The 14783-nt window shown below is 43.6% G+C and overlaps 1 protein-coding gene across 2 annotated transcripts in view; it reads left to right on the plus strand.

Moving 5' to 3' along the window:
- The window catches only part of PDIA5 (protein disulfide isomerase family A member 5), a 91999-nt gene that overhangs the window by 69441 nt on the left and 7775 nt on the right, over nucleotides 1-14783 (plus strand). For both annotated transcript variants that reach the window (XM_422097.8, XM_025152431.3), the window contains exon 15: nucleotides 10281-10351. In XM_422097.8, coding sequence (XP_422097.5) covers nucleotides 10281-10351 — 71 coding nt within the window. The remainder of the gene's footprint in view (nucleotides 1-10280; nucleotides 10352-14783) is intronic.

Here is a 14783-nt window from a genome sequence, read left to right on the forward strand (position 1 = left end):
TTGCTTTATTTTTGTCTTTCTGTGTAGTTCTGATTATCTGTTAATAGCAAAGGCTCATTACACATACCTCTCACCTTAGTTCTTGTACACAAACAGCTATCCACTGGTGGCTTTAAGAATTAGAGACCAACTTATGAAAACATGTTCATGTCTTATGGTTGAGATTGCTGCTTCCACAGACTACAAACAAATTAACTGTCAGAACTTGGAGTTGTATATAATAAAGCATCATTAGGAGGCTTAAATGATGAGGAGGAGTTGCTTATTTTTCTTAGTCAGTCACTTTCAAGGGGAAGGACTTGGTGCTGAGCAAATTCATTCTATCCCTAAGTTTTTAAAAACACGAGGTAGTTAAACAACAACAAAATGTTGGCTGCAGTGAGAAATAATAGGAGTGAAATGCTCTCTTTTTATGGTTTGCAAGGGCAGCAGTTGCCAGTGCTATTAACTTGGCAAATGGCCTCAATTTGTGGGACTCAACAGGGTTCACCAAGTGAATTTTTTTAATAAATACTTTGCTGGGAGCTGATTTCCGGTTTGCTTCTCTGTTCAGTGGTAAAACTTTCCCTTTGCTGGAGATTATTTTTGTCAGCTGGAAAAGGTTACCCTCCGGTGAAGCCTGACCCACAGGGGTTGCACAGAGAGCACCCAGAAATAAACCTTACTGAGGGTGATTTTAATGAGGAATCTTTGTGTTGAGTTAGTGGCTGTGCGGTGATGAATGGGTATGCAATGAAGGCACATCAGCCTCCTTGCCTCTTCTCTCACTTCTTTTTCTTTATATAAGCTTTTTCCTTTAGGACTGAAAGAAGTGAAGGAGGGCACTTAATTTTGGTGGAACCACGGAAGAATTTGGGATGGCCTTGTTCTAAGCTGTTACTGGGAGATGGCACCTGGGTATTGTTCTGGTATACAGCAGAAATGTTCTTTGGCTTCCCAGTCAAACAGGAATCTGACAGTGACACACCATCAGTCTGATGGGCTGTCCCCTGGCTACCGAGCAGCCAGAAATTGGAACAGAGTGAGGTTTTTGGTTCTGACTGTAAATCAGCCCTGCTACCCCTGTGCATCTCATCAGCAGCACATAAAAGACTGAGGGCTGCAGCGAACTTGCATTAATTTTACTCACAGCTCAAAATACAGGTAACCCTGCTATTCTGGCTCTGTATCCCAGTGTGTTCCTCAGTCTTTCTGCAAAGAAAAATTTCCCAGTTTCTTCCATCCAAGTTGTGTGTTGAGGAGCATGCGTGGCAGAAAGCACTGAGCTGGGAGTCCATGCTCCAGTGGGTTGCTGTGAGCACGGGGCAGGTGTCAATGGATTTTTGCTATTCATGCTAACAGTCAGCTCCTGTTTGCTCCCCAGCCCTACCAGCATGCTTCTGCGACCTGAGCTGCTTTCGGAAAGCTGCTCTTAAGAAACCAGTGGTGGATCCTTTTGCTCTCTTCACTGAAGGAAGCTGGACAAAGCTGGCTGCTCTGTATATCTGTGCAGGAAGCTTTGGGCAGAGCTGGCTGAGTGATTCTGCATGAAGGAGGCAGAGGGAGCTGATACACTCAGTATCCGAGTTAGTGCAAATGCACCAAGCAGAGCAGCACAGATGAGTTCAGTGCCCTGAGACATCCTCCGCATGGCTCTCACCAAGTGTTCTCCCATCATCATCAAGCACAACTTGTTAGGTTCTCATTAGGAGGCTGTGTCAAGGAGTCTGAACAAAATGTGCGTGACTGCAAATGAAGTTTAAGCTATTAAAAATGACTAAAAACATGCTGAACAGAAAATAAATCCGTTTCAAGGTAAAGACCCATGCAGGAAGGATTCTCTGAGCGTTGGATGAGGCAGCAGCCAGGTCTGGGCCCTCTGATAATGAGGCTGCAAATCATGTGTGCACACTGCAGAACTGCAGTGTTGGCTTCACCAATAGCACTCTTGCATTAGCAGTGCTCCTGCTGCAGGCCTGCGTCGGTGAGGTGCATTTGTGCTGATGCCACAGAGTGCATTAGCAAGTTGGTTTTGGTAAAGGGTGAGGATGTAGAGTGGTGCCTGCAGTCAGGCTCTCAGAGCTGCTCCTTGCCCCGGTGTCTGTGCCAAGGCTATTAATTAGCACAGAACATTTTTAATTGCTCTGAACTCAGAAGTTCAGAACGCACTTCATTGGCTGCACATAGCTGTGATGAGTGCTCACAGCGAGCTGGCCTGGAGCTGGAGCATTAAACCTGACTTTAGCAGGGTGACTCTTAACTATTCATTTCTAGTGCTGTGGGTTTCTGGGGGTTTAGTTTATGTATCCCTGTCTCCTCTGTATGCCCAGAAGTGCTACAGTATGAAAGGTAACACAGTTTGCAGGGAGCAAGTGCCTTGGTAAAGTTGAGTGCTTATTCAGTCTGAGAATGTTGTGGTGAGCATTGACAACAGAGCCAGAATTACAGGTCAGGAATTCCCAGCTCTCGCCTTTATGTGCATTTCCCCTTTTTTCATAACGCCCTTTTTGACTCAAAAAATCATAGGAAATTGATTTGAATAAACCCTTTAAGAGATCTGATCAATCTGGAACCCTAAAGGGAAGTCAACTATTTTTAGATCCTGTAAAACTTTCCTTCAAAGCTTAGTGCAGAATAGAAGGTCTTTTTAAAGCTGGCAAAGTGAGAGTTCAAATAGGTTGGGAAAACAGGACAAGAACAGCAAAAAGACACTAATATGTTGAGAAATTGGTATCAGACTGCCTGTCATTGTTAGGAGTAAGGCAAGCTCTGGTTGACCTGGTGCTTAAATGAAAACCTCATGACCTTTACTGAATCAAAGGACAAATCCCTCTCAATTATTAATACCTTGTGTCTTGGAAATGGGATTATGCTGTGTGTCAGGACATGTCATAAAATGAGCTTTGATTCCAGATATTTCAATTAGAAGAGCCTCCAGTTCTCTACTGGTAGAACAAAAGCAAATTAACCTTTCAGTAACATCTGCAGACACCTTTCTCAGATCTGCCTGTGGTTTCGATGACTTGTGTAGCTGCACGGATTGTGTTGGTTTAAGCAGTATATCTGTTTTCAGCTCTTATCTCTGCAATTACTGCCCGTGGCCTGCCTTTCCTTGATTGACTAAGTTTTAATTCTGGTTAATCACCTGGAACTCTTGAAGTGGAAACAGGCTTTGCTTTGCTCTGCAATCTACAAGCTCCCGGCCTTGCTTTGATAGCTGTGCACTGTTCTGCTTTCTCTCGCTTAGAATTGCAGTCATTTGAACAGCAATAGCAGAGGGCATCATCTACCCCTGTCATTTAGTCAGTGATTATTTCGAGCAGTGACGACGAATCTGAAAGCCATTCCCTGCTCTGCACTTTGCTTGCTGAGCCCTCTGTGGCCCTGATGCTTTTGCAGCAGCAGGAATGGAGTCAGCCCCTCACAGCCGGGCTCTGTCACGCAGGGCTGGGGACCCAGAGAGTCACTTAACCTCTTCCTGACTCCATTTAACCTTGGGTGTAATGAGGGAGGGCGATAATTGCATCTGTCTCTCTTAGGGCAATTTGATGCGTAATTAATTGATCCTGGTTAATGGGTTAACACATTTGAGATCACCCATTGAGAAGTATTAAAGGAAGCGGAGGGCCAGTGGGGGAGCGGGGCCCTTCCTGCAAAGAGCTGAGCACAGACAGCACATGTGGTATGGTCTCACATCACTGGGATTGGAGACATCCTGCTAGGAGCTGGTCAGTGCTTTGCTCTGGAAATGCTGATGGTTGAAAGTTCTTACATTTTGAGGAGAAAACAGTCTGCAACATGAAAATGTATGCGTGTTTAAACTGTCTTCGAAAAATCTCATGTAAAATGTATGCACCCAGCTTTATGATTTATCACATTTTATTATGTACAGGATACTGGGAGCACACACGCAGCGTTGGTGAGGTTACACATTATATATTAAGAGGGGGCAAAAAGCGTAGGGTCATGACTGACGTCAGGGTGCCTGATGCGTTCTGGCAGAGCCACAGTGGGATGCTCTGGTTGGGGTCAGCAGGGAACGCTGTCCCTGCTTCACGTGGGAGGACAGCAAAAGCCCATTGCTTCCGGCAGCTGCGGCTTGCATGACAGCATCTCCTGTAGAAAAGCATTCCCTTTCGAATTCAGAATCACTAGGGATGAGGAACACAAATTGTTTCTTGTCTGAATTTGACCGGCTTCGGCTCCCAGTGAGCTCTGGAGGGTACTGAACCTCTGCCACCAAGCTTGAGTCGCTTATGAAAGTGAAAACTAGACTGGCTTCCTGATTTCTGTCATTTCTTTGTCTTCAGACTGGCTACTGACTCACTTGAGTTTGTTGACTCTGTTTGCCATGAAAAGTACCTCCCCATCCTGTTGGCTTTCCTGTGGGTTTTCTGAACCCCCTTCAGTTAGGACACATTCCCAAGTTGCGGACCCAGAACTGCAAGCAGTGCTTTGGGGGTGCCAGCGTAGAGGCCCTCTCCACACCTACTTAATAGTTTCATTTATACATTCAGTGAAGTTGCTTCTGACAACTCCATCATTTTCTTTCAAAGCTATTGCTGGTATTATTTGGATTTCTTCTGCTTCTAATACATTTAAAGCCCCTTATATACTTAAAAAATCATTATTACCTCTGCTGACTGTAGATACTGCTTTGATGTCCATTTGCTTCCTTTATCTATTTTGTACAAATTGTTAGCTTTTGATTTATATTCATTAAAAACAGCTTCACCTTTCTTCTATGTGCTATGCTAATACAGCTTCTACTCTTCTAAGGGAACTGAATTAACCTTGTACTGTTAAGCTGTAGAGAGGTTATGTTATATCACCGGGCTTTGTAGTTTCAAATTAAACAAAGCATGAAGTAACTTAACGGACTATTTCCTATTTAAGCAAGTAGAAACCTGTGTCTTATGCAAACAGAACTCGATTCCTTTAGGCAACTCTGAACATTTCACACAACTTTATTTTAAATTTAATAAGATGACTATTGTCCAACAAGGTGTATCTACAATCGCACGCCACTCAGGAGGCATCTTTATAATTGTTCTCTGGTCCTAATACCTTTGTGCATGGGAGCTTTAAGAATCTCTCGGTTTTTCTTTTGACTTTGTCATCATTAAGCAGTTCACTTGGATAAAAAGAAAAGCCCTTCCTGACAAAAAATTCTGTTTGAATCTGGTAATGATATGTGGGTTATTCACTTGATTGCTCGATTGCTTTTAAACTTTACATCCCATCTACATCCCATAGGACCGTGCAATTATGGGAAATGTTACAGTTGTGCATACAGGATATTATTTCGATGCTTTTACTGATTTTACTACCACAACGTATGCTTGATAACTCTCATTTCTGGAGCACTTTTTGAATATCAGTTTCACTTGTTTCTTACCTTAGCTGACAAATGACTTTATATCGTTTTTCCCCAGTCTGCTTTTTATTTAAGAAAAAAAAAAAATAGTTGGCAGGGTATCACGAGCACTTAGTAAATTCTGTTATTTCCCATGCAATATTTTAGTTTTACATCACATATACAGATTTTTTGTGGCATTGTCTTGGAAACTGCATCCAGCTCAGACCTGTTCTTTATTTCTTCAGAGTCCTCAAACCTGTGTTTCTGTGAGGATGAATCTTGCATGTGTTGGCCTCTTCAGCACCTTTGTGGCCCCAGACTGAACCCAGATCACTCATTTTTTCCTCAAAGATGCCCCAGCTGTGCTGTACCACATGGCTGTTCTTGCTGTTAGTAAACTCAGTCTGCAGAAAAGAAGCTCGGTCACGTATTTTGAATCACCTCCTCCCCCCCAGAAAACACCAGCTTTCCTTTAAATGCCTCATGCTAATTAGAGAAGATTTAATCTGATAACTTCTCTATCCCCTCAGTTGTCATGGGTCTGCATAAAACCTGTTTGCCTCCTTGCTTTCCCTCATCTCCTGCTCATCAGCCATTCCTCTTGATGTTTTACCCATAGAAACTGTATTTTCCATGTATGGTTTTGAAGGTCAGCTATGTACCTGTGCCCCCTGTGACTGTGCTGCAGTGCACCTTCCCAGCCCTAACCAACTTTACAGCATGAATAATAAAGTAAAAAAAAGTCTGATGTTGGTTCACATAAGACTTTTAATGTTGTAGTACAAAGACAAGGAGATCTTAGGGCATCTCTGTTGCAGGTGTTCTCATGTGAATCCATGAGCGTACGGTGTAAGCAAGCTGTCTTGTTGTCCTGGCATGTTGCAGTGGTTAGGCACAACAGGTACCTCTGTGTTGCATGGAAGGGCCTCTAGAGTGCAAGATTTGGAGATGTGAGAAGATCTGACCAGAGCTTACCAAGGTTGTATCGTTTGGAGGCCAGGAACACAGAGCAGCCCTAACACGTTGCTGCGTGTGCATTAGATTTTGAGGTTTCTTGTTTTCCTGCCAGGTGATGCACGTGTGTCCGCATTAGGAAATGAAGTTAGCTCACCATTTTCGGAAGTGGTTATAGAGGTTTTGAGGGCCAATGCTGGGATTCTGTGGAAAGTCTGGATTTTCCCGGAGCAGATTTCTTACAGATTTATCAAATCACACAGGAAATCACTGCTCAGTTCGTGTTTGCTGTTAATCCTGTTAAGATCAAATCTGATAATAACGTAGGAACAAAGACAGAAAAATGGGCAAAGCAAAGACCTGTAGGTGTTAGAGGTCTCTGCCCCTGATGGGCTACTTTCAATGATGCTCAATTGAAAATCCACCTCCTGGCCTTGTAGGAAGCATGTGCTTCTACAATAGGCCCCAGACTGATCGACTAAAATGAAATTAATCTTCCTATCTTCAGTCCACAGCAACTTAAAGTCCTATAAATACAGCTGAGAAGGATATAGGACATTTTGATTCTTGACACCTTACTCATACCTTCAGATGCCACCAGTTTATTTTCCTTTAGTGGCAGCCTATCTGGAAAATCCTTTCCTAGGAGTCCACATGCTTTCCTGTCCCCCGTGTACAGCGCTCAGTACATTTCCTTTCTTTTCACTTTCAGATCTGGAAGGTAGCGTTAACACTTAAAAATAAATGTGTGATAGTGGGTGTGAAGAGGGAATGGGGAGAACAAGTTTTCTGTCTGTCAAAATGAAGACGTCAACCTCTGCTTTTATTTTTTTGGCATGTGTGCCTTAAATAGAATGACTGGGTTGGGTGACTTCCAAGTGTTTGCTACATTTGGCAATCCTTCTAAATTGTAACAGATGAAGTTCTGCTATTCCATATGATATGCTCCTTCCCCCTTTTTTCGGTGACTCTGTGAAGCTCCTTGGGAATTCAGCACAGCGTTCACATCTGTTCCGTGGATGGATGTCCAAGGCTAACAAAATGCCTACTGGACTCAGAGTTATCTCTGCCAAAAGCCATATGGTCGTGTTTTAGTTTTGCAAGCACAGTGCAGTAAAGAAATGATGCTGGGCCAAGAGAGAAGGGAGGGGAGGTATGGAGCTTGAAGGTAAGCTTCTTCTCAGTTGGTATTAGAATGGGAAGATGAGTAGGTCACAAAAATAGAAGGCGAACGTTGTGAGTACAGATTACTTTTCCAGGTGTTTTGTGTTACATGATAGTCATTCACCCAGGGAGGTGGTGGGGTCACTGTCCCAGGTGGTGTTCAGGAACTATGGAGATGTGGCACTGAGGGATGTGGTCAGTGGGGATGGTGGGAATGGGTCAGCGGTTGAGCTAGGTGATCTTAATGGTCTTTTCCAACCTGAATGATCCTGCGATGATCTTCATGTGCTGCTGTTGACCATAACCTTATAGCACGTTTACTCTTGCCTACTATTTCCAAAATACAGTGTGGATAATTGGATGCTCCCTTTTGGCCTTACAAACATGCATCTGCTGACGCTTCTCTAAACCATCAGCACATGATCTCCTGTTCAGGTTGTTCTCATTTTGTTGGATAGCGTGGCTCATGGAGAGCTCTGACCTGCTGCAGCTTGAGAAGGAGCTTAAAGCAAATCCTTACCAAATGCCCCATCCTTCCAGTTCCAGCAAATGCAATGTGGGATCCGTGTTGCTGATGTATCATACAGCAAGACAATGTGAAGTCTTGCATTTCTCTTGAGATGTCTTCTGTTGAGAATTTGAAAGTTGGTGTTTGGTGAAATTTAAATTTCAAGCTCAAGATGATGGGCAGAAGTAGGGACCTGAAAAGTTTCAGGATTTTGGGGCCAGTGTGTTTAGGTGTAGCAGTTGGGCACCATGTTTTCCAATAAACTGCAGTGTATGAACATGTAGACTAGAGCAAGCATTCCAGTTTTAGTCTGATTTTTCTTATTGTTGTTCTTTTTCCTCTCCGAAATTGCTTTTAGATGTTGTTGCCAGTTCTGAGTTATTTCTGTAGAGCAATGTTAACAGGCTAACAGTGGCATTCACCTCACAGTACAGGACATAAGCAAAGATGTGTCAGGAGACAGGCTTGACCTGAGGACTTTTCAGTGTCGGGCAGATGGAACAGGCAAATGGTGAGAGAGAAGATGGGTTGCTGACGTGGACTATTGGGATGTGAGCAGTGCTGGCAGCCTGAAGCAGTAGCCCCTTCCTCCTCCTTTCCTTTCTTGACCAGTTTCTCCCTGACAGATGCTGAACTGCTCAACAAAGTTAAAGTTTTGCAGGCTGTGGAGGACATGCAGGCTCCAGCTGAAGTACAGCTGCCATCAGGGTAGGCTGCCATTATATTGCACAGAGTTTGAGGTCAGTAAGGTGAATTTGGAGAAGTGACTCTGTTTCCCAGGAAATGTCCCTTTGACTTCTTGGTGCTATTAGGCACTGCATAGACTTTCAGTGGCATTTATACATGTGTCATAGCAGTGCTTTTGAAATCCCATTTTAAAGAAAAAATAAAATTCAACGCAGTGTGTGTAAGTAATGAAATTGTATTTTGGTCGACATCAAAGGGGTATGCAGCTTTTCCTTCGTGAAAAGGGATGTGCAGAGTTCATGCACAGATACTGTTTCTTCTCACCCTGAAGAGCAAGTGCAGTTTGAGGCAGTGGCTTTGAGCCTAAGAGGGCATTTGTTCAGTTCTGAATTAAAATTAGTGCAGCCGCTTCTTTACCAGTGTTTTACAAAGATGAACAGCAGTAGCATAAGCTATAATTGGAGCTTGTGAGCAACTCATCTGTTCTTACCCAGAAATAATACCAGGATGAACTCTTGTGCCTTCATAGAGTTATGTGGGCTTGATGGAAGTGCATCCGTTCCTTTTTTTTCCTGCATCTGAGCAGAAAAAAAAGTGTCCTGAGAGTTTGCTTGGGATCTACTTGGGAGGGAGGTTTCAGAGATGCAGGCACTTTGTTTTTCAAAGTTTTCCTGTGTATTGATATTTAGAGAGCAGTTTAGATTAAGCAGACAGCAAGCCTCACATTTGAGGTAAGAGCACTCAAATCTGAATGCTGAATCAAGAGAGCTGTTCCTGTTTCATGTATGTGTTTTCTTTTGAAATGTTTGAGTACGTTTACTGTGTATTTTCTGTACGGGAAGGGACAAAGCGGCCCTTTGTTCAGCACTGTACGGTACCTGCAGCTGTCACGCAGGCTCCCCCACAAAGCTTGGGGTCCTTGCTCGCTGTCTGTAAAACCTTTCTGGGGTTGCCCATTTTGTGATAAGTGGGGGGAGAGTCGGGAAGGCCAGCAGCAGTCATCCTAACCTGGGGCTGAACTCCTCCCTGTACATGAGGATGTGTTGCCTGCTGGACTTGCTCTTCCCCTCCCTTGCAATCCCAGTGCCTTGGCTCTAGCACAGACAATTCCCAAACACATCCAAATGCTCCTCGTGGGTTTTAAGACAGTTTTTGTTCCAACAACTTCCTTTCTAAATTCCAGCCTCCTCCTGTTCACCACAGAACTGTCTTTATTCCTGTCTCCAAATGCAGTTGTATCTGTGGCAACAGCAGTTATAGCCTATGTGGTAATACCCACGAGGAAGCACAGAGCACAGAAATGGTTTGCCTGTTTGTGGCTAGTGATCGTTCAGTGCACTTAAGTGACTGGCTACGGGGACTGGCCCCTGGTCCCTAAATGGGGACTTAAATGTAAGTATATGCTTATATTGCTTGCAGGATTTTAAACACGTGCTTGAGTTCATGTAGCTGGGACACATGGTCTGCAGATGCCTAGTCCTGCTCTATTCCTCCCACAGCTGGAGAACTCTCACCTAGAATTATTTTTAATACAGTTATTCCCCTCATTCACCTACGTGTCTTGAGTTTGTCGTAGTCTCTTATTTACAACTAACGTTTGTGTTGTTCTTTTCTACTTACATCACACAGGGTGCCCTCACTGCAAAAATGCCATTCCACATTTTACGACTGCTGCCGAAGTCTTTAAAGAAGACCGAAAGGTAACTAATTTGCTGTTGATCGTTTCGGAGATATTTAAGAACTTTCCATCTGTGCTTTGCAGGCTTTGCTTACGGATGAGGTGGTAGGCTTGCAGGTAAAATTGCTGTTGAACTAATGGACGTGCATGTGCATCTGAAGGGCTGTCTCTTTTGGGTCAAACTGAGTTATGCTTTTAACAGCTGCTTTGCTTTCTTTTATTTGTTGTATTTTCTGTTCAGTCCTTCGTGCAAGAGTTCTTTCCTATGAAGCGAGGCACGTTGTTTCTCAGTGAAAGATTAATAAAAGATAATTCACAGCTCCATTCCCCTTCATCTCTTGTCAGGCATAAACCACAAGTTTTGTGACAGACTTGAGAACCTCAATTGTATAACTACCCCTTGCTCGCATAAATATATTACGTTCCTGTTGGTTGGCTGGCCTGAGTCTGGGATGTTGTGCCCTTCTTAAGGGCCTTCATGCTTCTGCCTTGCAGGTTCATCTGATGGCCAAAGCTCACCATTTCATTTCCCTGCATCAGCTGAGCCATTTTAACTGAGGGCACGTATGTCTGGGATTAAAAAAAACCAAAACCTGAGCCACTGGCTTAAGCAGATAAGTGCTTAGAAACATGCTTATTATCTCTGTCTGAACCGTATTTCATTCTGATCTCGGTGTTTGTTCTAATGCCATGGTGGCTCTGCGTTTAGCTGAGGCAGGGAAAAGATTCAATTCAGTAGGGAAATGAAAAGGTAATTTTGAAACAGTTACACCCCTGTGAGTCTGCGTGCTGCCCCAAGGGATGAATTTGTGGTGCTTTTTCCTCCTCCCTGTGTGTTTTTTTTTTTTCTGTAACTCACAGAAGCTAAAGATTGTCAGGAAAGAAATCATTCCTCTATCACCGAATGCATCAAATCAGTAGTCCCTCGCTTACACCCTCAGGCCCAGGTTGCATGTGGAAGATTGAGAGGCATGCAGCTCTCACTTCTCTTATTGCTGTAAATCAGTGCCTTTTGGTTTCTTGTTTCTTCCTGAGATCGCTAAGGACGTATCCTTGTTTTCCCACCTTCCTGTAGTTCTAAATAAAGCCGCTTCCTCCTAAATTCATTAAAATTTCACCTGGAGGAGGTGAAGCAAATATCCCAGACAGTGTGAAACTTGCTTATCAGAGCCCCAGGATATATTAGCAACCGATGTGAATCATAGCACGGTTATTGGACGTTATTGGACATAGGGGTGGTAAATGCAGGTTTGTGAAGCTCTCAGCTTGGACTGCAGGTTATGAGAGGGCTCAGAGCAGAGCTGTAGTTGGCGGTTGCAGTTCTTGATTTCAGTGTAAGGCTGAGGTAGAGAGGTATAAAATGTAATGAGTTGGAACAGGAGGGCCAGTAGGGAATACAAGGACTGGTATAATTTTGGGGAGGTGTGTGCAATTAGGGAAAATGATGCTATTCCACCCTAGCAACTTACAAAAGTGCCAGGGATTGATTATCTGGGGAACACTGTTTAATTGTGTACAGCCATAACCTGCCAAGGTTTCTTGCTTCCAGTAGTTGCCCCTGTGGGAAAGGCAACAAGTCTACTTAAAACTTAAGGGTGCCCAGCTGTTCCCACAAGCCATGCTGGGCATATCCCCATGTTTCAGACTGGCTGAGCCTAAATGTTTCACTAATTCGTGCTTCTGTGGGGTTTAAAACTTCTCTAAAAATAATGCCTAAAGTAAAGAGAAGTGCTTTTTCCTTCAGAAACACAGAAGGATTACTAAGTGTATTCATTTTGAGCCTGTGGTTCTGGCTTTTTTCTGTCTTTTTTTCTTCTTTTTCCCTGGAGGAAGATTTTTTCACTTTACAGGAGTAGCATTTAAACCATATCTTCTTTCCAGCAGGGGTGGTCCTTTAATTAAACATTTAATTCTGCAGAAGCCAAAGAAAAATGAAAAACATTCCAGCTGCAAATGGTTGCAAATGGTATCTTAACAGGTGTCCTCTGGGAGACTTTGCGTCTTTACATAGGAATTTTAAAGACGAACAGAACTCGAAGCTGCTAAAACCTGTCTGTGGCTCTTAGGATTGGCAGTAACAGGGTGATTTTGGTGCAGCATCCCCTGTAGGGATGCGTGTGGCACTGTTTGCCTTTACATCATCCGCACTGCTGGAGTCAGAGTTCAGAAGTGCTGTGCTTGGAACGCTGGCTCCATGTGTCAGCTTGGTGGCTACATCGCTGCTGGTGGTGTCACGGAGGCAGGGAGCCTGGGTGCTGGCCTAGGAGCACAGCCCTGGGTGTAACCAGGGAGGGCTCTTGCAGATCTCGGGCTGCCTGCATGGCTCTGTGGGCCTGGAGGCATTCAGTGCCAGGAAGAGCAGATGTGGGACAGGCTGGTCCAGTGAGACAGCAAGTGTGTTGTTTTCAGTTATTCAAAAAGAAAGAAAGAAAGAAGAAAAAAAAACATGTGGAATGTCCTTGCCTTGAGGGCTGCGGCCTTTGCATACAGCTGCTAGGGGAAAGCCTTTGGCCTCTGTTTTGCAGCCGGAGTTTTGGCAGTGACCAAAACCAGAAGATGCACACGTGAGGGTTGTTGCTTTGCAGAACAGATGGAAGACGCGCACTAACTGCTGTGGAGACTCTTGAAAGGGCACCAGCTAAATCTTCAAAAATCTGCATTCTGCCTTATTTGGAACGTTCGGCTTGAAGGAATTGATTTGTAATGCTCCGGTTTGGATTAGCTGTAGGAAAGCTATTGACTCTTCAGGCCCTCTCAGTAACAAATCTCTGTAACCTTCCAAAGAGGCTGTGGATTGGCCAGTCTTCTCCAGTTCCAGAGAAGACAATTCATGTACAAATGCATTGACCCAGATCAGAGCACTGCAAATGGGTTTGTATTGAAACTGCAGTAGCAGGGATTGCTGGGAGGACTGCAGCTCCTGGGCTGAGCTGGTGTGCCAGCAGGGAGCTGCGATTTACAGTGAGACTGGTGAGTCCCCGTGTGTATTGTGCTTCGGCTTTGTGGCCCTGTTTTTAGGCTTTGAACATGATGATAACCACGAAGGCAATGTATAGAACCACAGAATGGCTTGGGTTGGAAGGGACATTGAAGATCATTGAGGTCTGCCCCTGCTGTGGGCTGGTTGCCCCAAACCAGAAGAGGCTGCCCAGCGTCCCATCCAACTCAGCCTTTAACTCCTCCAGGGATGGGGCACCCACAGCTTCTGTGAGCAGTTTGTTCAACTGTACTGTGTAGAGTTATCCAAATGTGTTAAATACTTAAATTGGGCCAAGAATTTGATCTCCTTTCGCTTAAAAAGAATGTGTTGAATTTCTTTTTAATTAGGCTCGTTAAAGATGGTAGTGGTAGCACTGTACATCTTGATGACTTCTAATGGATCTTTCCTTTACAAATAGGCCCGCTTTGAGAACGGCTGATAAATTGCAGCCATGGTAATGCTGCTATGGTACATCAGGACATCTGATAATGAATTATCCATTCACGAGGCCATTTGCATTGGAGACAGTAGCTGAATCTCAACAAACTTTAGCAGGCTAGTTCGTAACTGTTAGGATCCAGAGCAGGAAATATAAATAGAAACTATGGAGTAATCATAGAAAAGAGTGTGCATCTGTCTTTCTCATAGGTATTTTTAAGACATTTGGCAACAACAGACTTTTTTTCCTCATAGTCAAGTAAATGTCATATGGAATTGACTATACTTTAAAGCCATTGCTTAGTAGCATTCTTCTCCATGTTGCAATTTTAGATTTATTTTAATTTTTTTAAGCTTATCATATATCATTCCCTCCTCAAATCAATATTCAGTTATTCACTTCCATTTTCATAACAAGAGTCAATATTAGCTCCAGCAGAGATTTATTCCTTGAATCAATAAAGCAGTGTATGGCAGTGCATATTTTAGCAGGAGAGAAACTGTGATTGCAGGAGATATTTTTACTGTATCACTGTATAGCAACTGGGAGACCAACAGTTAAAATGAAAGGGGTTTAAAAATAGAAGGGAGTTATTGGGAGGTCAAGGAATCCCACTTTCAATTTTCTACACATCTGTTTGAACCAGTAGCTGTAATTTTGTTCCTTAACTGCAAGATCCCTCTACAAGAAAAAGTTGCTTCCGTAATCCTTTTGGAAGGGAACTGTGGCTGCTGATGTATGATTAGATGATGCTGGAAATACTACTACTACCTTCTAATACTTGCTTGGGTAAAATTAACAAGAACAGCATCATCCCTTGATGATGCTATGATTCTATGATTGTTACATTTGAGGCATGTGGAGATCAATGGTCACACTTTGAGCATAACTCCACTTCTGCTTAAGCACCTCGCTGAAAAGTTCCAATGTTTGCAACAGCTCGGCACTCCTGATCAGAGCACTTCATGTGAACAGTGTGCCGTGCTCATTTCCCTTTTTAAGTGCTCTTTAGAGCTGGATGTGCATTGCTCACAT

This window comes from Gallus gallus, chromosome 7 (assembly GCF_016699485.2).
Source record: "Gallus gallus isolate bGalGal1 chromosome 7, bGalGal1.mat.broiler.GRCg7b, whole genome shotgun sequence".
Lineage (NCBI taxonomy): Eukaryota > Metazoa > Chordata > Aves > Galliformes > Phasianidae > Gallus > Gallus gallus.